The following is a 20,292-nucleotide window of genomic DNA, read 5'->3' as shown; positions in this document are numbered from 1 at the left end:
TCTCTCTTTCTGTCTCTCTCTCTCTTTCTTACTTTTCTGAGATGGAGTCTCGCTCTGTCACCCAGGCTGGAGTGCAGTGGGCATGATCTCGGCTCACTGCAACCTCCACTTTCCAGGATCAAGTGATTCTCCTGCCTCAGGCTCCCGAGTAACTGGGATTACAGGTGTATGCACCACCATGCCCGGCTAATTTTTGTATTTTTAGTAGAGATGGGGTTTCGCCATGTTGGTTAGGCTGGTCATGAACTCCTGAACTCAAGTGATCCGACCACCTGGGCCTCTCAAAGTGCTGGGATTACAGGCATGAGGCACTGTGCCTAGCCAAGAAATAACTTTTATTGTGTGAAGCCCCAGGGATTTGTGGATCAGTTTGTTATAGCAGCTTGTATTGCTTCCTCCAACAAATACAATCTTCAGTCAAACCCTAATCTTAACCTCGGATCCCAATTCTGAGCTTGACTCCAAAACGACTTTTCCATCTCCAAGCCACTGACCCTAGCCCCAACTCTTAGTCCAATCTCTACCTTGGCCCCAGTTCTAACCTAAATTCCTCAAATTCTATTACTCACCTCAAAGTCCAACTTTAGCTTTGACCTAGATCTGACTCCAGTTCTAATCTTATCCCACCAGAAACCCAGGAAGCAACCTCCACTGTGACTCTCACCTTAATACGGTCCTAACACCGATCTCCAGTCCTAATGCCACCCCACCCCAATCAACCCCAAACTGGATCCTCTTCGACCCCACTCTCACAAACCCAGATCCGATTGGATGACTTACAACCCTGACTATAGACATTGTCTTTTTTGTTTCTTTTGAGATGGAGTCTTGCTTTGTTGCCCAGGCTGGAGTGCAGTGGTGCAATCTTGGCTCACTGCAACCTCTGCTTCCCGGGTTCAAGCGATTCTTGTGCCTCAGCCTCCCAAATAGCTGGGATTCCAGCCCCCTTCCCTCTCATTCAGCTTGGTTTTTTTTTTTTTTTTTTTTTTTTTTTTTTAGGCAGAGTTTCGCTTTTGTTCCCCAGCCTGGAGTGCAATGGCACGATCTTGGCTCACCGCAACCTCCACCTCCCGGGTTCAAGCGATTCTCTTGCCTCAGCCTCCTGAGTAGCTGGGATTACAGGAGTGCGTCATTAGGCCCGGCTAATTTTGTATTTTTAGTAGAGCCGGGGTTTCACCATGTTGGTCAGGCTGCTCGCTAACTCCTGACCTCGGGTGATCCACCCTCCTCAGTCTCCCAAAGTGCTGGGATTACAGGCATGAGCCACCGCACCCGGCCTCACCCAGGTAATTTTTGTATCTTTACAAGAGATGGGGGTTTCACCACGTTACAGACATAATCTTGACCTCCAAAATGCTCACTGTAATCTCGAACTCACACAGGCACCACCAACTCTCAGGCCAGCCCCCATCGTCCCCCAGCCCTGAATCTGCCTTTATCTCACCTCCAATCTGCCTCAAACCCAACCTGGGAGGGTAGCTTTGGGGCTGGGACCCTCCCCCAGGCCCTCTTCCAGTGGCTCCTCCCCACTCAGAGCCCAGAGGTGACTTCACTCACCTTGATTGAGTAGCAGAGCTGGGGAGAAACAGAGACAGGCAGACAGTGAGATCAGTTCCCCACGAAGCTCAGGTCCACGAGCTTTAAGGAGTGCCTGCAATTGAGCCCCTGAAAGTCCCCCAACCCTGGACCCCTTACTTCTCCCACAGCCCACTGGTCACCTCTCACCTGAAATCCCTCGTTTAAGCCACTGGGGCTGGCCCAGCTCAATGAAGAAATTATCCTTTTTCTCATATTCCTCGTCATCAACTATCTTCACCTGAAGAGTTTTCCTGTGAGTGGGGCAAGGGGGAGGCAGAACACCCAGCATAAGGCCCCCTCCCCAGAAAAACCAGGCAACCCTCCTGACAGCCAGCCAGTTTTCCTAGCACCTCCTCTGTCCCAGACTCCAGACTCCCATTTAATCCTCACCACCACGCAGGGAGGAAGGCTCTATTATCATCCCCATTTGACAGAAACAAAACCAGGCACTGGTAAGGAAGCTGAGTCTGACTAAAGTAAAGCATTCCGGGCGCGGTGGCTCACGCCTGTCACCCCAGAACTTTGGGAAGCTGAGAAGGGAGAGTTGCTTGAGGCCAGGAGTTCGAGACCAGCCTGGGCAATATATTGAGATCCCATCTCTATTTATATTAAATAATTCATTTCAAAAAATAGGCCGGGCACGGTGGCTCACGCCTGTAATTCCAGCACTTTGGAAGGCCAAGGCGGGCGGATCACGAGGTCAAGAGATTGAGACCATCCTGGCCAACATGGTGAAACCCTGTCTCTACTAAAAATACAAAAATTAGCTGGGTGTGGTGGCAAGCGCCTGTAGTCCCAGCTACTCAGGAGGCTGAAGCAGGAGAATCGCTTGAATCTGGGAGGTGGAGGTTGCAATGAGCTGAGATCGCGCCACTGCACTCCAGCCTGGCAACAGAGCGAGACACCATCTCAAATAATAATAATAATAATAATAATAATAATAAAAGTAAACCAGTATGAGCTTATGGTTGAGACAGGTTTTGAACACACAACTGTCAGAATCCAGACTGTTAACCCCTGCACTCCAGCCCAGCCACTATTGTCTCCTACCTAGATTACTAGTTGCCTCCTAAATAATCCCATGCTTCAGCTTCACCCTCACCGACCCAGTCTGTTCTTTCAAGAGCAGCCAGAGTGATCCTGATAGAACCAAGGTCAGACTGGGTCCCTCCCCTGTGCAAAACATTTGCATGGCTCCTATCTCTCAAAGAACGAAAGGCAAGGTCCTTAGAATGGCCCACAAGACCCCCTGCAATCTAGTACTCATTCTCTTTCTGGCCTCTTTGCTATTCCTTGAACAAGCCAGGCCTGCTTATGCCTCAGGGCTTTTGCGTTGACTGTTCCCTCTGCTTAGAACACTCTTCCCTTGGGCTCACTTCCTCAGTTCTTCCAGTTTTTCATTCAAACTTCACCTTCTCAATGAGGCCCACTCCTTCCATCTTACTTAATAGTGAAATCCCTCACTGCTCCCACCCCAGCACTCCCTTACACTGCTCTGTTGTCTTTCTTTTTAGTGTATTTATTATTATTTTTGGAGACAAGGTCTTGCTGTGTCACCCAGGTTGGAGTGCAGTGGTGCAATCATAGCTCAATGCAGCCTCAAACCCCTGGGCTCAAGTGATCCTCCTGCCTCAGCCTCTCATGTAGCTGGGACTACAGGCATGCACCACCATACTCAGTTAATTTTTTATTTTTTGTGGTGATGGGGTCTCACCACATTGCCCAGGCTGGTCTTGAACTCCTAGCCTCAAGTGATCCTCCCATCTTGGCCTCCCAAAGTGCTGGGATTACAGATGTGAGCCACGGTACCTGGCCCGTCTTCTTTAAATATCACCTTCTAACACCCTCTAACATTTATTTAGTTTATTGTTCATTATTTACCATTTGCTTCCCCATTTTTAAATTTAAGTTCCCCCAGGTAAGTTCATTTATGCTTTTTGTTCTATCTCCAACACCCAGAACGGTCTCTGGCATGGAGCACACCCTCCATACATATTTCGCTAACTCCAATCTTTCAGCACAGAAAATCCTCAGCTTCCTGTTTTCCATCCCAACCAGATTTGGAGAGTTAACCAAGTACTGATGTTAACTGATTTTCACAGCATCTCTGCTCCTATGGTAACCAGGGGGTGGCAGGAAACAGCCAAAAGTTACCTGTCACCATCAGGCACACAACCCACACCCCTTGACCCCAAAGATCCACAAACCCAGAGTGCCCACAACTCTGCCACTGGCAACTCTTTCAGCTGTAGGAACCACGTAGTCCCACAAGGCCTGGCCCCAGAACCCAGAAACACAAACACCCAGCCCACACAGTCACCCAATCGAGGAAGCACAGCCGATCACACCGCCCACACCCACACGCCACCACACCCTACAGCCGTTCCCACTGCAGTGGCAAGACTGCATGGACCAGATGCCCGTCAGTTAGCACGACTCCCCCACCACAGCCTTGGCGACATCACCACCCTGCAGCCCCTCACTGAGGTACCACCTAGACGCTTGTACCTTACATCTCACTCCTGACACCTCTTGGTGTCTGTTTACTTCCTTCAGTGGCTCTCTGCATCTCTGTCCCTATATTTTCCATCTTCTTTTCTCTCTCTGCCTCTCTCAGCTTCTCTGGGTCTATCTCTCCATCTCTGACTCTGTCTGTCTCTGATTCTCCAGCAGTCTCTCTCTCTGACTCTCTCCATTCTCTGTCTCAGTCTCTTCTCATCTTTCTGCCCTCCCTTTTTTTGAGACAAAGTCTCGCTCTGTTGCCCAGGCTGGAGTGCAGCGGCATAATCATGGCTCACTGCAGCCTTGAGCTCCAGGGCTCAAGCAATCCTCCCACCTCAGCCTCCTAAGTAGCTGGAAATATAAGCGTGCCCCACTACACCTGGATACTTTTACATTTTTTATAGACAGGATCTCACTATGTTGCCCAGGCTGGTCTTGAATTCCTGGCCTCAAGTGATCCTCCCACCTTGGCCTCCCCTGTGCTGCGGTTACAGATGTGAGTCACCGCACTCGGTCCGCCCTTCTTTATCTGGATTCTTCTCTCCCTGTCTCTGTCTCTCAGAGTCTAAAGAATGGAGTAACCAAAGTCAACGCACTTCAAGCAGAAGAGTTTCAATCAGGCAGTCATTCAAAAGACGCATCTCAACACACAAACACGCACAAGACACAGCGACACCCGCGCAAGGACAGGCGCACACAAGACGGCCATGTGGGGACACCCGCCCACCTCCACCCTCCTGGTTCCAGGATATTTTCAATTTTCTGTGGGTGGAAAGAAAGGGCCGCCCCCGACCTCGGCAAGGCCTGTGAGCTGTCCGCGGTGCTGAAATGCTGGGGCCGGCGAGGAGGGAGGGTCTCCTGAGACATGCTCTTCATACACCCTGACACACACAGACAGCTGCCGACACAGTGACACGCTGACAGGGTGACACACACACACCTCTGTCGCTCACTCTCGCAGACACGCTGCGATCCGCTGACACACAGTGACTGACGTACAGTGACAGGCACGCCAACTGCGCCCTGGCAGACGCGCCCTCAGAGGACCCAGACGCAGGAGAATCCCAACGCGCAGGAATCAACAAGAGGGTCTCGAGTTAGACCAAGGCAGGACTTCCTGAGATCAAAGGAAGCAGATTTCCTCCCCAGCCTGCCCCCTTGTTTCCTGAAACCTCCACTCTCCTCCCCTTCTCCCCTGCCGGCCTCTGATCTCTGACCCAGTCTCCTCCTCTCCTGTTTCTCACTGACCCCAACTCCCTTTTCTCTCTGCCGCATCGTGAGAACCTCTCCTTCCCTGGGTCAGTCTCTCTCCTCCATGAGTGTTTTTATCGCCTCTGTGTCTCTCTGCCTTTCAGTCTCCCTCCATCTCAGTCTCTCAATATCCACCTCTCTCCCTCTCTCGAGGCATCTCTCTCTGTGTCTCTTCCTTTTTTTTTTTTTTTTTTTGAGAGAGATGGAGTTTCGCTCTTTGCCCAGGCTGGAGTGCAATGGTGCGATTTCGGCTCACTGCAACCTTTGCCTGCTCGGTTCAAGCGATTCTCCTGTTTCAGCCTCCCCAGTAGCTGGAATTACAGATGCATGCCACCAAGCCTGGCTAATTTTTGTATTTTTAGTAGGGATGGGGTTCATCATATTGGTCAGGCTGGTCTCAAACTCCTGACCTCAGGTGATCCGCCCGCCTTGGCCTCCCAAAGTACTGGGATTACAGGCATGAGCCACCACGCCGGGCCTCTAAGTTCCTGTCTTTCTGTGTCTCTCTGTTCTGTTTCTCTCTCCAGTTCTGTTATTCTGTCTTCAGCTCTCCCTGTGTCTATCTCTAGGTCTCTGTCTCTGTGTCTCTCACTCTCTCCCTACCACCCCATCTCTGTGTGCCTCTCCTCCGTCTCTGAGTTGATCCTCCAGCCCAGCTTCTTCAAAGCGCCTCTAATTAGCGCCTGCCCATCAGAGGAAGGAAGAGTTTCCCTGAACACTAATTAGCCTCCTGTTCTCTGTCTTCTGACGCCACAGCTGGGAGCTTGTGGGGGTGGGGGACAGAGGGTGTCCCAGCCTGGGGAAGCCGTGTGGGGGAGGAGAGGGCCTGTGGGGTTGCAGCAGCAGGAGGGAAGCAGGTTGGACTACAAGAAGGACTGGAAGAAGAAGAAATAAAACTCTCCATTCCCCTTATCTCTTGGTGTGAGAGAAGGGTCTGGGATGGTGCCTCTCGCAGCCCCCATCCCAAGTTCTCAACAGCCCTGAGACGGAGACCAAGCCAGACAGAGAGAGAGAAGGAAAGGTGTGGAGAGTGTGCCTGAAATATAAGCTGAGTCAGAGAGCGAGGTGCTGGGGGCAGAGAGCCACAGATGAACAGAGACGCAGAGACCCAGAGAGAGTCAGCCCAGGGAGTGAGAGATGCAGAGATGCAGAGGGAGAGATGAAGAGACAGCGAGCGCAGTGAGAAACTGAGTGCTGCCCAAGGCGGAGGCGCAGAGGCTGGGAGGAGGAGGGAGGAGGAGCGCGGTGGGGACTCCGCTTGAGTAGGAGGCGCGTGGGCGGCAGAGAGGAGGGAGACAGACGGGCATGCGGGGGCGGAAGGGAGCGGGCAGAGGAGGGGCAGGCGCTGCCTGCTTCCTGGGCAGGCAGGTGGGGGAATGTGAGGCTGCAGGCACACATGGGGGGACACTCGGGCACCTGTGTAAGGGGTGGCCAGGGATCTGGGCATGAGAACAGCCCTGACTCTATAATTTAGTGTACCTGTCTGTGACTTTATGTGTGTCTGCATGTGTTTTTTTGTTTGTTTGTTTTTTTGTTTTTTGCTTTTATTGGAGACAGGGTCTCACTGTATTGCCCAGGGAGGAGGGCAGTGGGTGATCACGGCTCATTACAGCACCTCACTCGTGGGCTCAAGCCATCTTCCTGCTTTGGCTTCTCAAGTAGCTGGCACTACAAGTGCACACCACCATGCCCAGTTAATTAAAAAAAAATTTAGTAGAGTAGAGGCTGGTCTCCAAGGGTCAAGCCATCCTCCCGCCTCAGTTTCCTAAAGTGCTGGTACTACAGGCATGCGCCACCACTAATTTGAAACAATTATTTTTAGAGTAGGAGTCTTGCTATGTTGCCCAGGTTGCTCTCGAACTCCTGGCCTCAAATGATCCTCCTGCTTCAGCCGCCCAAAGTGCTGGGATTACAGGTGTGGACCACCACGCCTGGCCCTGCCGTGTGTGTCTTTGTGTGTGTGGTGCCTATAAATGGCTTTGTGTTTGATCTGTAAATGTCTGTCTACATGTGTGTGTCTGAGTGTATCCAGCCAGTCCACCTCCCCAAACCCCATTTTCCCAAATCCCAGCCCTCAGGCTCCCCAGTGTCTCCCCCGGCCCCGCCCCGCCTTCGCCGGCCCCCCCGCCCCCCCCCCCATCCAGCACCATCTTTTCCCAAAGCCTCGCCCACATTCCCCTTAGGTGTCCCGCTATTTCCCCAGGTTCTTCCTCATACCCAGAAGCTCCACCCCTTCCCTAGCTATGCCTCCTCAGACCCCACCCATCTCGTTAGGCCCCGCCTTCTTCCGCAGTCCACATCCATTTTCCCATTTCCTGGTGTCGTATGTCCAAACCCAGACCCCACCCATCGCTCTGGACCCGCCCCTTCTTCACAGCCACAGACAGCGTCTCATCTCCACAGGCCTCTCCCCACATCTCCCTGGGCCCTCTTCTTCAGGACACACTCCACCAGCTACCAATTAAGGCCCCACACTGCTCTCTCCAGGCCCCTGTCCCATTTCTCCTCACCTCGTCCACCCTTCCTCCTTGGGACCCTCTTCTCACCTGTCCAGACGCCCCTCTGGGCCTCGCCTCTTCATTTCACAGTCACAACCCCATCAGGCCCCGCACACATTGTGGACACAGCCCACCCGGGCTCCGCCCCTCCCGAGGCCCAGCCCACTTCGGAGCACGATTCACTCAGGCCCCTCCCCTCCTGAGGGCCCAGCTGCTCAGTGAAGCCCCGCCCACTTTGTGGGTACAGCCACGCAAGCCCCGCCCCTCCGCAAGGACTAGCCCGCGATGTGGGCACGGCTCACCCAGGCCCTGCCCCTGAGCCCCCATCAGGCCCCGCCCATTCCGAAGCCCCACCCCTCTCCGGGCCACCGCTGGAGTGCTCACATGGTCTCGTCGTCGCCAAACTCCAGCTCTCCGCACGCGTCCTCATAGTGCACGCCGCCGCCGCGCGCCGTGCCGTCCACCGTGCGGTAGGGGAGGCGCACGGTGCCGCGCGCGCCCGAGCTCCGCACGACGCGCACGTCCACGGTGCCCATGCACTCGCTCACGTGCAGCAGGCGGTCCTGGAAGGAGAAGATGCCTGCGTGGTCGTCGTCCAGGATGGTGACGGTGGCCAGCAGCGGCGCCACCAGCCGCCCCTTGGGCCGCCCGCCGCCGTCCGGCTCGAACATGCCCTGCGCATCGCCCACGCGCAGGTTCAGCAGCCGCACGAAGAAATGCTCGTCCTCCTCGAAGATATCGTCGTCGATGATGCCGATGCGCAGCTCCTTCTGTGTCTCGCCTGGTTTGAACACCAGCGTGCCCTCGCTGCGGCGGGGTGGGGAGCGGGAAGAGCGGGGTGAGGGTCGGTCATGGGCTGTGTGTTGTACGGGGCGCGGGGGGAGGGGTCTGGACGTGCTTCCCAGAGGAGGGGCAGGTGCCATAGGAGAACTCCCAAGTATGAGGGTCGACAGGCACTAAAGTAGTAATACTGAGGGTGAATCAGGGTGGGCGTCCTGGAGGAAGGGCTGCAGAGCGGGAACAAGACAGAGTGGGCCCCTCCCCGCGTGGAATTCGTGAGGAGCAGAACAGGTAAGGATAAGGTTGAGATCAGGGCAGGCTTCCTGGAGGAGGCATTAGCGGGTGGGCATACTCCAGGCAGAAGGAACAGCACATGCAAAGTCCAAGAGTTAAGAGGGAGCCTGGGGTGTTCTACATCCCTGCTTCTCAAATATGCACATTCATATGTGCATATGAATCCCCTGCTGGATCTTGTGAAAATGCAGATTCTGGTTCAGAAGCTCCCAGGTTTCTAGAATCGCATTTCTAATGAGCTCCAGGGGGATGTCCTGGTCACATTTTGAGTGGCAGGGATATGGGACCCAGAAAGGACTCTGTCATTCCTCTGATAAAAGCCCTTCCCAGATGCCCCCAAGAGAAAGTCCATACACCTTAACTTGGTATCATTCATTCATTCAGCAAACACTCCTAAGGATAGCCGTTCTGTGCCTTGTGCTGAGTGGTGCTGGGGACACAGCAGTAACCAGGCCCTGTCCTCACAGGGTTCACAGCCCCATGGGAGAGCCATATCACCATGACAATTGCATATTTAATGATTTAATTACGGTTCATTCATTCAACAGATACTGACCGGTTGTGTGTCAGGCATTGTTTTAAGCGTTGGGGGAATGGCAGCAGTAAGAAGTTTTCAGATTCTGTTTTAGTGCAGAAGAATGAACAATAAACAAACATAGGATGTTCAGGTGGCGATGGTGCTATCAAGAGAAACAGTCAGGAGGGTAGGGACTGAGGAGAGGGAGCTGTTGGCATGGTCAAGAAAGCTTTTTGGAGGAGGTAACATTTGAGCAGAGACCTGAAGGAGGGGAGGGAGTCAGCCATGGGGAGGATGCCTGGAAAAGAGTTTTTTGTTTTGTTTTGTTTTGTTTTTTGAGACAGAGTCTTGCTCTGTCATCCAGGCTGGAGTGCAGTGTCTCCATCTCGGCTCACTGCAACCTCCCCTCCTGGGTTCAAGGGATTCTCCCACCTCAGCCTCCCGAGTAGCTGGGACTACAGGTGCCCGCTACCATGCCGGCTAATTTTGTGTATTTTTTGTATAGACAGGGTTTCATCATGTTGGCCAGGCTGGTCTCGAACTCCTGACCTCAAGAGATCCACCTGTTTTGGCCTCCCAAAGTGGTAGGATTACAGGCGTGAGCCACCGCGCCTGGCCAAAAAGAGTATTTTTGGTAAAGGGAACAGGCAATGCGAATGCCCTGACCTGGAGCTGGACAGCCGGACAGGATCTGACCTAGGGACAGGTCACCTGTTCAAGCAACTGTAGGGAGACCAGCATGACAACAGCAGAGGGAGCCAGGGCGAGAGGGTGGGAGATGACATCACAGTGGGAACAGGGGCAGATCTCCCAGGGCCTGGGTGGACTACAGTGAAGACTTCTGCATTTACCCTGAGTGAGGGAGGAGCCCTGTGAAGCTTCAAGCAAAGGAGGGACATTCCAAGCAGAGGAGGGACGTGAACTGACTTGGTGTTAAAAGAGTAACAGTTGTGTAAATCTCTGAAGCACTCATAAGATACTCTGTAATGGGGAGAGCCAGGGAGGGAACAAGGCAGTGACATTAGATTAGTCAGAGTGAAATTCTGAGGGGTCATGGAGTAGGTGGGCTCTTCCTGGCAGGGTTGCAGACATCAGCATGACTCTGGGATGTTAAGGAATCTTGAAAATCTATCCTTTCCCTCGATCCCTTGTACTGTGCATGTAAGGGGCTCAGCACCATCTCTGAACCCTGCTATGTAATCCATATGCATTCACTATCACTTTCATATTAAAGGAGTTCTGGGGCCAGGCGCAGTGGCTCACGCCTGTAATACCAACACTTTGGGAGGCTGAGGTGAAAGGATGACTTGAGGTCAGGAGTTCGAGACCAGCCTGGCCAACATGGTGAAAACCTGTTTCTACTAAAAATACAAAAATTAGCGGGTGTGGCGGTGCATGCCTGTAGTCCCAGCTACTCTGGAAGCTGAGGCATGAGAATTGTTTGAACTGGGGAGGCGGAGGCTGGAGTGAGCCGAGATCGTGTCACTGCACGCCAGCCTGGGCGACAGAGCGAGACTCCGTCTCAAAAACGTGGGTGTGGGAAGGAGGTCGGGCTCCAGTTCTCCAGCTCTGTGGGAGGAAGAGAGGGACCCCAAGGTTCTGGCAAGAGGTAGGGGACGTAGAACCTGGCGAAAAGACCTGCAGTGGAGGGACGAGGGAGTCCCTTAGCTAGGGATTCGCTGTCCATGGTGACGGAGCACCCAGGAGGGTGGGCTGACCTGCTTCAAGCCCAGCTTGGCCACCATGCCAGCTGTGTGATCTGGGGCAGTCAGGATTCTGCAGTCCTCTAAGCCTCAGTTTCCTTATCTGTGGAATGGGCTAATAATAGTGTTTACCTCCTGGCACTGTCGTGAGGACTGAATTGATACAGGGAAAGCACGCGGAGGCACAGCGAGAACAATGATGGCTAGTGATATCCACATATTAATATTAGAATCTTAGAGTCCTAAAGTCATGAGATATGAGACATTTACATGTAAGGGATAAAGGGATCAGTAGAATGCGGAAATGTGGAGATTGTAGCACCATCTTTTTTTTTTTTTTTTTTTTTTGAGATGGCGTCTCACCCTGTCACCCAGGCTAGAGTGCAGTGGCACGATCTCGGCTGATTGCAACCTCTGCTTCCCGGGTTTAGGCGATTCTCCTGCCTCAGCCTTCCAAGTAGCTGGGATTACAGGTGCGTGCTGCCACGCCCAGCTAATTTTTTGGATCTTTAGTAGAGATGGGGTTTCACCATGTTGGCCAGGCTGATCTCAAACTCCTGGCCTCGTGATCTGCCTGCCTTCACCTCCCAAAGTGCTGGGATTACAGGCGTGAGACACCGCGCCCAGCCCTTTATTTTTATTTTTGTTTGAGACAGGATCTTGTTCTGTCATCCAGGCTGGAGTGCAGTTGCACAATCCCAGCTCACTGCAGCCTGGACCTCCTGGGCTCAAGTGTTCCTCCCGCTTCAGCCTCTCGAGCAGCTGGGACTACAGGCTCGTGCCACCACACCTGGCTACTTTTTATACTTTTGGTAGACAGGGGGTTTTGCCATATTGCCCAGGCTGGTCTTGAACTCCTGGCTCAAGCAATCCGCCGGCCTTGGGCTCCCAAAGTGTTGTGATTGCAGGCATGATCCACCGCATACATCCTGTAGCATCATCTTTGCCAAACAATTAATCCAAAGATTTAGCACCATCTTTACCAAACAATTAAACTGGGCATCACAGTAATGGACGAGTGGACATCATGTTCCTCCTGATACAATGCACCCAGGGGGACAGAGCATCTCTTCCATGAGATTCCTGCCAAAAGTGCGGGACTCTAATCACCAGGAAGCATCAGACAAACCCTGATTGACCATCATTCTAGTAACTGGACTATCATCTTCAAAAGCATCAGGTCGCAAAAGTCGTGAGAAGGCTGAGAAACTGACCCAGACTGAAGGAGACTAAAGAGATTTGACAGGGAAATGCAACGTGTGGTTCTGGATCAAATGGGAAGAGAGGGCAGGAGTGAAAATACAGCTATCAAGGATATTACAGGGATGACTGGGAAAATGGAAACACAGGCTGTGCACCACTTAATTGACACTGAGTTAACAGTATCAATTCAGCGTTAGATTTCTTGAGTGAGAACATAGTATTGTGATCAGGTAGGAGAATGCCATTATTCTCAAAAGATGCATGCTCAAGTATGTAGGCATGAAGGTCATGGTATTTGCAACTCGTGGTCACAGAGTGTCACAATTATTGTTGTTGTTATTCTTTTATTATTATTTTGAGACAGAGTCTGGCTCTGTCATCCAGGCTGAAGTGCAGTGGCACAATCTTGGCTCACTGCAACCTCTGCCTCCTGGGCTCAAGTGATTCCCCTACTTCCGCCTCCTGAGTAGCAGGGACTACAGGCACACGTTACCATGCCCAGCTAGTTTTTATTTTTTATTGTTTTGTGAGGGAGTCTTGGTCTATCTCCCAGGCTGGAGTGCAGTGGTGTGATCTTGGTTCACTGCAACCTCCGATTCCTGGGTTCGAGCAATTCTTCTGCCACAGCCTCCCAAGTAGCTGGGATTACAGGTGTGCGCCACCAAGCATGGCTAATTTTTGCATTTTTAGTAGAGACAGGGTTTTGCCATGTTGGGCAGGCTGGTCTCAAACTCCTGACCTTAGGTGATCCACCTGCCTCGGCCTCCCAAAGTACTGGGATTACAGGCGTGAGCCACTGTGCCTGTCCCACAATTATTAATATTATTAAATATTAAAGAGAGATTAAAAGCCAACAGGATAAAATGTGAACAATTGGTGACTGTGGATGAAGGTGATATGACAGTTCATCAAACTGTTCTTGTAGCCCTGCTGTAGGTGTGAAGTTTTTCAAAATAAAATGTAGGATGTGGTGGCTGTAGTCCCAGCTACTTGGGAGGCTGAGGCAGGAGGATCACTTGAGCCCAGGATTTTGAGTCCAGCCAGGGCAGCATAGCAAGACCCTGTGTCTAAGAAAAAAAGAGTTTGGCTTGGCTGGGCATGGTGGTACACACCTGTAATCCCAGCGACTCAGGAGGCTGAGGCAGGAGAATTGCCTGAACCCGGGAGGTGGAGGTTGCAGTGAGCTGAGATTGAGCCATTGCACTCCAGCCTAGTCAACAGAGCAAGACTCTGTCTTAAAAAAAAAAAAAAAAAAGAGTTCGGGAGAAAAATAACATGGGGACTTTAGAAGCCAGGCATCAGAATCATAGAAGACTAGATTCACAGAACTTGTGTTCCAGCACTGGACACAGAAACTGAGAAGACAAAAATCTTAAAGCCATCAAGTCAGAGACTGGATGGAGTTTGAATTAGAATACCAAAATGTTGGCCAGGTGTGGTGGCTCACGCCTGTAATCCCAGCACTATGGGAGGTCGTGGTGGATGGATCACCTGAGGTCAGGAGTTTAAGACCAGCCTGGCCAACATGATGAAACCCAATCTCTACTAAAAATACAAAAATTAGCCAGGTGAGGTGGTGCACACCTGTAATCCCAGTTACTTCAGACACTGAGGCATGAGAATCGCTTGAACCTGGGAGGCAGAGGTTGCAGTGAGCCGAGATTGTTCTAAGAGACAGAATGAGACTCAGTCTCAAAAAAAATAAAGAATATCAAAATGTTAGAATTCTAGAATCTTAGAACTTCAGACCCTTAGTGTGTCAGCATCATAGGGGATTAAATCTCAGAATCTTGGAACAGCTGTGTTGTTTTGGGGTTCTCAGAGATCACGTTTAGTTTGGAGAAACTAAGGCTCACAGGGCCACCCTAGCCCATGTGAATCTGTGGGAAACTTAGAAAAAGGCTTTCCTTCTTCAAGACACTTATTTCCATAAGTCGGGAAACTGTTATAATAGAAATGCAAATCTACACTGTCCACTATGAAGACAGCTTCCTCAGATATGGTGCTTTTATGCAGTGCACAACTTCAACAACTGTACATGGCAGACCTGCCTGCTCAGACTGAGGCAGGAATTTGCCCACGGAACAGGGTCCAGGGCTAAGCTTGGACTGGAACCCAAGTCTCCTTCCTCCTAGTCTTTGGCCTAAGGTGCCTTAATAAGCAATGCCAGGCCTTGAATGTCTACCAGGATAGGGTAGGAAGGGTAGGAAGATGTTGACTCTTCCTAGCGCTTTGGTGCCACCACTGAACAGCATTTCCTCCTTCACTTCAAACATCTTGGTCCTGGCCAGGTGCAGTAGCTCACACCTGTAATCCCAGCATTTTGGGAGGCTAAGGTGGGTGGACTGCTTGAGCCCAGGAGTTCAAGACCAGCGTGGGCAACATGGTGAAACCTTGTCTCTACAAAACATACCAAAACAACAACAACAACAACAACAACAACAAAACAATTAACCAGGCTTGGTGGCATGTGCCTGTAGTCCCAGCTATACTGGAGGCTGAGGTGGAAGGATTACTTGAGCCTGGGAGGCGGAGATTGCAGTGAGCCATGATTGTGCCACTGTGCTCCAGCCTGAGTGACAGAATGAGACTCTGTCTCAGACAAAACAAAACAAAAACACACCAGCCTGGGCAACAAGGCAAAAACCCACCTTTACAAAAAATATAAAAATTAGATGGGCACCGTAGTGCGCACCTGTAGTCCCAGCTACCTGGGAGGCTGAGATGGGAGGATCACTTGAGCCCAGGAGGTTGAGGCTGCAGCGAGCTGGGATTGTGTCACTGCACTCCAGTCTGAGTGCCAGAGCAAGAACCTGTCTCAAAAAACAATGAAAAATAAAAACCATCTTGATCCTGAGGTCATTTGTAAGTGAAAAAGTGGGCTGTTATCCCAGCAGGTGACACCTGTACTCACTTCCTTCTGCAAAGCCCCAGGGCTCTAGATGGGGGCAATGCGGACCAGGGGTGGGTAGGAGTGGAAAGGGGAAAGATGGTTGAAAGCAGGCCCCAATATGGTGAATGCAGTTCCCTCAACTGAGGGCATCTGGATGATGTGGTGCACTGGGGCAGGATGGACCAAGTGGCCAAAGGGATCCCATGCTACAGGGTGATGGAACAAAGACCTGTGAACAGCTGCATTTTGTTTTGTTTTGTTTTGTTTGAGACAGTGTCTCACTCTCTCACTCAGGCTGGAGCACAGTACACCGTGCACCTGCAGTCCCAGCTACTTTGGAGGCTGAGGTGGGAGGATCACTTTAGCCCAGGAGGTGGAGGCTGTGGTGAGCCAGGAAGGCTAGGGTGGGCAGGGTAGGAAAGGTGGATGGAGATGGGCAGACAAAAGGATCCTGGAATGACTGAGGTGGAGGGAAAGACCTGCAAATGTCCGAGCACTGGAAAGAGAAGTGATGAGGGTGGAGAGGGAAGACTGGCTACAAAAGGCAGTCAGGCACACAGTGGTGGAACTCAAGATCTATGAAACAGAGAACTGCCAGGTGCAGTGGCTCATGCCTGTAGTCCCAGCACTTTGGAAGGCTGAGGCGGGTACATCACCTGAGGTCAGGAGTTCAGGTCAGCCTGACCAACATGGTGAAACCCCATCTCTACTAAAAGTACAAAAAATTAGCTGGGTGTGGTGGTGGGTGCCTATAATCCCAACTACTTGGGAGGCTGAGGCAGGAGAATCATTTGAACCCGGAAGGTGGAGGTTTCAGTGAGCCAAGATTGCACCACTCTACTCAAGTCTGGGCAACAAGGGTGAAACTCTGAGGAAAAGAAGAAAGGAAGAGAGGAGAGAGAGTAGAGGAGATAGAGGAGCGAGAGGAGAGAAAGGGGAGAGGGGAGAGGAGAGGAGAGAAGATGAGCGAACTGAGTCCCAGGAAGAGAGGGTTAAAGGGATGAGGGATTGACTGCTGCTTGATGGCAGAACTAAAGATCTGGGAACAGTTCAGCCTCAGCTGTACCCCAGGGAGAAGATTAAAGGGGGATGTGCCAGACTACTGAGCAGATAGAACCTCAGAAGAGCTCAGCCACTGGCCTTCTTTCTCCCTGTCTCCTGATTTATTTTTCTTCACAGCTTCTACCACTACCTGGCATTTTTATGTAATCCGTGTTTACTTCCTAATTGCCTGTCTTTCCCAGGAGAATGTGAGCTCCATTTGGTAAGGGACTTTATGAGTTTTGTTCACTGCTAGTCACCAGTGCCAGATCTGTTTATCTGTTTCTTGCACATTGTAGACACTTGATAAATGTCATTATGGGAAAGGGGAGACTTGTGCATGAATTAACAACACATACTGTTCAAAGCCTGATGTAAGCTGGTGAAAATCATTGAAAAGAACATACTGTAAAGCTATAAGTCTTAAAATAGTGTGGCATGGACAGAACTATAAATAGATGAATTTTGTGGGCCACATGACAACAGAGATCTTATCTATCTTGGTTATTGTTCTAGGTTGATCCCCTAAATAAAGGCATCTGGCACACAGTAGGTGCTCAGGAGGAACTGTTGAATGAGAGAATATCACAGATTTGCAAGGAGAGGGGTAAGGAGAGGGACTGGAGCTGTGAGATATGGTAGAGGGTGATAGGTGAGTTGCTTTATGGTGGAACCAAAGACTTTTAGCCATCGTCTGTCTCCTCCACTCCTATTTTATTTTTCTCCATCACACTTATTGCCACTTCAAGTGTTTATATGTTTAGTAGTTTGTATCCTCATTGCAATTTGAGGGCAAGGACCTTACCTGTCTTCTTCCCCATGGTATACCTATTGGCATATAGTGCATGCTCAATAAGCATTTTTACTTTAGTAATGGTGGGAGAAGGCTTATTGTACCAGGTAGCAATACACATAATGGAGCTACAATAATTAAAACAGTGTGGCCTCAGCACAAAACCACGGAAAGATAAAGAATGCAGGAGGAGTGGTGTGAAGACTGAGAGTTTGTCTCATTCATCATGTGCACTGAGTGCCTGTGGCCAGTGCCTGACACATGGTAGGTGCCCAGTAAACATTAATGTTCTTACGCACATGAGGAGACAGCTGTTTTACCAGATAACAAAACATAGAACATGGCCAGATGATGGCTCACGCTTGTAATCCCAGCACTCTGGAAGGCCAAGGCAGATGGATCACTTGAGGCAAGGAGTTGGAGACCAGCCTGGCCAACGTGGTGAAACCCCATCTCCACTAAAAGTACAGAAATAAGCCGGGTGTGGTGGCACATGCCTGTAATCCCAGCAACTCAAGAGGCTGAGGCACGAGAATCGCTGGAACCTGGGAGGCAGAGGTTGCATTGAGTGGAGATTGTCCCACTCACTCCAGCCTGGGCAACATAGTGAGACTCTATCTCAAACAAACAAACAAAAACCCAGAGGTAGATAATGAAGGTGGGAGGGGTAGCCTTCGGATAGCCATGCTCTCTGCCTGGTCCAGTGGTGTGTGACCCACGTCTGGAACAGCGCCTGGCACAAAGCAGCCTCTCAGGAATGAATGAATGAACGAATGAATCCTGCAGGAGGCCAGTCGGGAGGCGATGCGCCTGGAGGCCGCTGGACGGTGGGACCCACAGCCTGCGCCAGTCCCCTGCACACCCCCCACCCCGGGGGACCCACCTGTACTCGTAGTCGGAGCCCGCCTTGGCCGAGCCGTCCTCAGTGCGGTAGTCCACGTAGAAGGTGCTGTTGCCCTCGCCGCCCTGGCACGTGACGGACAGCAGCACGGAGCCGCAGTTCTCCAGGCAGTGGTAGAGGCTGGGCTCGAAAAAGATGCGGCTGGCGCCGTCGTCCTCGTCCTCGCCCGCGCCCTCGGCCGGCGACGCCCTACGTGAGGCGTCCGCCGCGTGTCTGCGCAGCACGTTCCCAGCGCCGGTCATGAGCCGAGTGGCCTGGATGCGGTAGAAGGCACGGCTCTTCTGCTGGTGCAGCAGCGCATAGTAGTTGGCGATGCCCACCAGTTGCTCCAGGTCCTTGTCCGGGTGCTTCTGCTTGAGGTCCTTGAGGATCTGGATGACCTCGCGGCGGCTGGCGTCCAGCTCGCGCGCCTCGGCGGGGCCCGGGCCCAGGCCGCCCAGCTCGCCTGGGGCCTCGGCGCCCACGAACGTGCCGTCCAGCTCGATGCTCTTCGGGGGGTCGCCCTCTGCGCCTATGATGATGCCGCTGCGCGGGTCGGTGCGGTAGCGCTTGTACACATACTTGTAGAAGAGGAGCCGCTTGTCGGCCATCCAGGCGAATACCACGCACACCGGGAAGAAGACCAGGGTCAGCAGCGCCTCCCACACCTGCGGGCGGCGGGCGTCAGGGCGAGGCCGGGCGGGCCGCCTCCTCCCACCCCGCCTCTGCTGCTCCCCATCTCTCTCCCCAATCCCCAAGCCCGCCGTCTCTCCCTATCCCTTTCTCTGCTGTTTTGTTTCGTTTTGTTTTGTTTTTGAGACAGAGTCTTGTTCTGTAGCCCAGGCTGGAGTGCAGTGGCACGGCCTCGGCGCACTAAACGTTGAACCTTGGCCTCCCGGGTCTCGGTTCAAGCAATTCTCCCGCCTCAGCCTCCCGAGTAGCTGGGATTATAGGCATGCGCCAGCATGCCTAGCTAAGTTTTGTATTTTTTTTTTTAGTAGAGACGGGGTTTCACCATGTTGACCAGGCTGGTTTTGAACTCCTGACCTCGTGATCCTCCCGCCTCGAGCTCCCAAAGTGCTGGGATTATAGGTGTGAGCCTTGTCTCTGTTTTTATTCATCTCTGCCTTTCCCCATCTTTCTCCTCCCCCCTCTCCGTCTCTCCCCACCTCTTTTTGTCTCTGTTCATCTCTGCCTCTCCCTGTCTCTCTCTCCTCCCCCTCCCCATCTCTCCCTCCCTCCTTCTGTCTCTGTTCGTCTCTGCCTTTCCCCATCTCTCTCTCTCCCCCCGTTTCTCTGTCTCCTGCTCCTTCCCCCATCTCGCTGTGTCTCCTTCTATCTCCGGCCCTCCCTTTTTGTCTCTGACTCTGTTCATCTCTGCCTCTCCCCACCTCTCTCCCCGGAGTTCTCCGTTTCCCCCCATTTCTCTCTCTCCCTCTCCTTCCCCCCATCGCTCTCCATCTCTTTCTCTCTCTGTCCCTCCCTTTTGGTCTCTGTTTGGCTCTTGCCTCTCCCCATATCTGGACATGTCTCCGTGCCCTTGTCTATCTTTTGGTAGATCTCCATCTCTCTCCCTGGTGAGTTTCTTTCTCTTTCTCTCTTAATATGTGTGTTTCTCCAGAGCTACTTTTTTCCCTCTCCCTGTCCCCATTTCTCTGTCTGTCCTTTCCCCTGTCCTTATCTGAGTTTCTATTTCCCTCATCTCTGTTCCCCGTCTCTCTCTCCTCATCTCTCTCCTTTCTCCTACCCCTGTCCATCTCGTTCTGTCTCTGTCCCTCCCTCTGTCTCTGTCTCTGCTCATCCTCTCCCCATCGCTCCGCACCCCGTTTTCTCTCTCTCTCCTTGCTCCCGTTCCTCTCCATGTGTCTCTCTGTTCCTCGCTTATTCTCTATTTCCCTCTTCTCTCTGTTCACCTCTGCCGCTCCCCATGTCTCTCCCTCGCCTTCCTCCCATCTCTTTTTAACCGCGTCCTCCCTTTTTGTCTCTGGCCTCTTCCCATCCCCCCACATTTATCTCCCTCTCTCCATCTCGCTCTCTCTCTGTCTGTTCCTGTTCGTCTCTGCCTCTCTGCATCGCTCTCTGTGTGTGCCGCTGTCTCTTTCCCTCCTTGCCTCTGTCTCAATGGTTTTCTTAGCCTTTCCTCCTCCTCTGTCTCTCTCCCTGGCTCCCTCTCTTTTCTTGTCGCCTCGGTCTCCTTGTCTCCATGTCCTTCTTTTATATCTATTGGTCGATACCTATTTCCGTCCCTCGTGAGTTTCTTTCTCTTTCTCAATATCTGTGTTTCTCCAGAGCGACTTTTCTCTCTCTCCCTCCCTATCTCACTCCCCATCTCTGCGTGCATGTGCGCGTGTGTATGTGC

At 52.1% G+C, this 20,292-nt stretch overlaps 1 protein-coding gene across 2 annotated transcripts in view; it reads right to left on the bottom strand.

Moving 5' to 3' along the window:
• SLC8A2 (solute carrier family 8 member A2) overlaps positions 1-20,292 on the bottom strand; it is a 43,584-nt gene that overhangs the window by 11,594 nt on the left and 11,698 nt on the right. For both annotated transcript variants that reach the window (XM_023182645.2, XM_023182646.1), the window contains 4 exons: positions 17,937-18,601; positions 8,214-8,636; positions 1,726-1,829; positions 1,558-1,575 (listed from right to left, as the gene is read on the bottom strand). In XM_023182645.2, coding sequence (XP_023038413.2) covers positions 1,558-1,575; positions 1,726-1,829; positions 8,214-8,636; positions 17,937-18,601 — 1,210 coding nt within the window. The remainder of the gene's footprint in view (positions 1-1,557; positions 1,576-1,725; positions 1,830-8,213; positions 8,637-17,936; positions 18,602-20,292) is intronic.

The sequence above is a fragment of the Piliocolobus tephrosceles genome, chromosome 21, assembly GCF_002776525.5.
Source record: "Piliocolobus tephrosceles isolate RC106 chromosome 21, ASM277652v3, whole genome shotgun sequence".
NCBI classification, from domain to species: Eukaryota; Metazoa; Chordata; class Mammalia; order Primates; family Cercopithecidae; genus Piliocolobus; species Piliocolobus tephrosceles.
This window is presented reverse-complemented; position numbering and strand designations above follow the sequence as displayed.